The sequence below is a fragment of the Chinchilla lanigera genome, unplaced genomic scaffold, assembly GCF_000276665.1.
Source record: "Chinchilla lanigera isolate Chin_1 unplaced genomic scaffold, ChiLan1.0 scaffold00146, whole genome shotgun sequence".
Classification (NCBI taxonomy): Eukaryota; Metazoa; Chordata; class Mammalia; order Rodentia; family Chinchillidae; genus Chinchilla; species Chinchilla lanigera.
In genome coordinates, this window is record NW_004955547.1 from 61,014 (window position 1) to 63,445 (window position 2,432).

Here is a 2,432-nt window from a genome sequence, read left to right on the forward strand (position 1 = left end):
TATAGGCTTTAAAATACAGTCATAAAGCACATATTCATTTTAAATAATGTAACATTTTGGATATCCAGCTATCCAGTGATATTTCACTAGTATTCATAGATTGGGCCAAAATGTTCTCCTTAATCTACTTTTCTCCTCTTTTACTTTTTTTTGAGACAGGGTCTTGCTATAGTTCAGGCTGGCTTTGAACTCAGAGGGATCCTCCTGCCTCTGCTTCCTGAGTGCTGAGATTACAGGCATGCACCACTAAGCACAGCTTTTATATTTTACTTCTCTTTGGATGGGCTATCCACATACATTTCTGTTAGACCACAATCTCTTAGGAGAGGCATCATGACTTCCCAAACACACTGGAGTTGTCAAGAACAGGGACTTTACTGAGCATCCAAAGAACCCACATTGGTTTTGCAGCAGGTTCCATAATGAAAGCACTTCCTGAGTGACTTTAGATGTGTAAAATTATTATGAAACAGGATCTCTATTAACAAGGATATCATCACGCTCATATTCTTCACTGCCAGAAAAGGGAATTGTGGAAAAATTAGTTACTCATTCCTTTGTTCCTCTATTACTTTGTACCTTTTTTCGGCATAAGCACTTATCACATTATTGTAATTATCTGATAGCTTGTAATTATTTAATAGCTAATCATCTTGTTTTATTAAGTGACCTGATACCTAGAACAATACCTATCACTGGGTACTTACATCAGTTTAGTGAATGAGAAGATAGCACATATTTTTTTTTTTTTAGTACGAGAATTGAATTCAGGACCTCATGCTTGCCAGGCAGGCGCTGTGCCACTGAGCTATATCCCAATCCCTGATAGCAAATATTTCAATAGATGGCTTTTATATTCATTTTTGAAAGAAGACCCTCTTGTGAGCAGACACCTGGTGAGTTGTCTATACTAGCTAGCTGTCTCATGACCTCTTTTTTTGTTTTTGCTTCCCTTTCTCTCTCTCCCTCATCCCCTCCTTTCTTTTTCAAGTACTGGGTACTGAACCCAGGAGCACTTTATACTGAGTTCTATCTCAAGACCTTTTTGAGACTAGGTGTCTCCAAATCCAAGCTAGTCTTGAATTTATGATCCTCCTGCCCCAGGTGCAAAGTCCTCAGATTACAGGTATGAACCACCATGCGCTGTCCTTATTTCTTCAGATCTGTTAAACTACATTATTGGAGCCAGGTGTGCAGACAGACACATTCCTGTAGTCTCGGCACTGGGGAGGCTGAGGCACGTGGCTCGCTGTGAGTTCAAGGCCGGTCTGAGCTAAATGAGGCTTTGGCTTACAAAATTTGCATAGAACCAGGGTCAGTGGGCTCGAGAGTTTTGACCCCCTGCCTTTTCCGTAAAGTTAAGAACCACAAAGATTAAATGGGCTGGTAGTTACCTACTGCACTACTCCACTACTTGCACTGTGACCGAAATAACAAAACGTGTGAAAACTCTAGTGTCTGTCGTTGTCTACCCACTCATACACTCTCTCGACCTTCTTGCTGGTGCCTGTTCAGGGCCCCACAGCTTGGCCTCAAAGGTCAGGTGGGACAGATTCTAATGAATCTTTTGTGTGTGTGTGTGTGTCCTTTTGAGACAGGATCTCACTATGCAGTTCAGGCTGGCCTTGAGCTCACTTTGTAGCCCAGGCTGGCCTGGAACTCACACCTCCTGCCTCAGCCTCCTAAGTGCTGTCTAATGCATCTTTTGAATGCTGACTCTCCGAATCCCACCCCTTAGCGCCTCCTAAGGGACCCCGACCTGCCCACTGTAAAACGAGCGCCTCCCACAGACGCGAACAGCAGCGCTGTGCGGGTTCAGGGGGGGAGCTGGACGATGGGCATCTACTACGCAGACGGAGGGATCGGCCGCACAGTGGGAAGCCGCCAGCTGGGCGATCAGAAGTCCTTCACCGAGTCGCTGGGTTCGGGCAGCGCGTCCAGCTAACCGGGACGGGGCCGAGAACCCTCAGCTCGCCCCCGAGGCGAGCTTATTCCGGGTGGGGCCGGAGCATCCTCTTCGCCGCTTGCCCGCCCGCCTCATGCACTCCCCGGAGGTCCTGCATTTCCCGCAGCCGGCGGCTTTGAAAACAGCCTCGGGAGCAAAACTTGGGTCTGGAAACGGGCGAAGGAGAAAAAACCTCACGGCGGCGTTGTGAGCAGCTCAATGCAGGGCGGCCTGAAAGAGCCCCGAACGCGGACGCGGCGCCACAGCGACCTGCGAGGTTGCCCCTGGCGCTCACCTTCGGCCGCCTCCGCGCAGTCCCGTCCCTTTCCGCCAGCCGCAGCTCGGCCCCGGTTCCCGGCGGGCACTCCTACCCTGGGCCGCCCGCCCAGCCCGCTTCACGCCTCGGGCGGTTCGGCACCTCGACCCGAGGGCGCGTCCCCCTCTCCCAGACCCCCGGTAGTGCCCAGCCCTCGCCAACGCCCGGGCT

General features: G+C 50.1%; 1 protein-coding gene across 1 annotated transcript in view; it reads right to left on the reverse strand.

Moving 5' to 3' along the window:
- Nucleotides 1-1,628: 1,628 nt before the first annotated feature.
- Nucleotides 1,629-2,432, reverse strand: part of LOC106147359 (translation initiation factor IF-2-like) — a 59,161-nt gene continuing 58,357 nt past the window's right edge. The window contains exons 3-4 of the mRNA XM_013508440.1: nt 2,241-2,430; nt 1,629-2,112 (exon numbers count right to left, since the gene is read on the reverse strand). Coding sequence (XP_013363894.1) covers nt 1,989-2,112; nt 2,241-2,430 — 314 coding nt within the window. The 3' untranslated portion in view covers nt 1,629-1,988. The remainder of the gene's footprint in view (nt 2,113-2,240; nt 2,431-2,432) is intronic.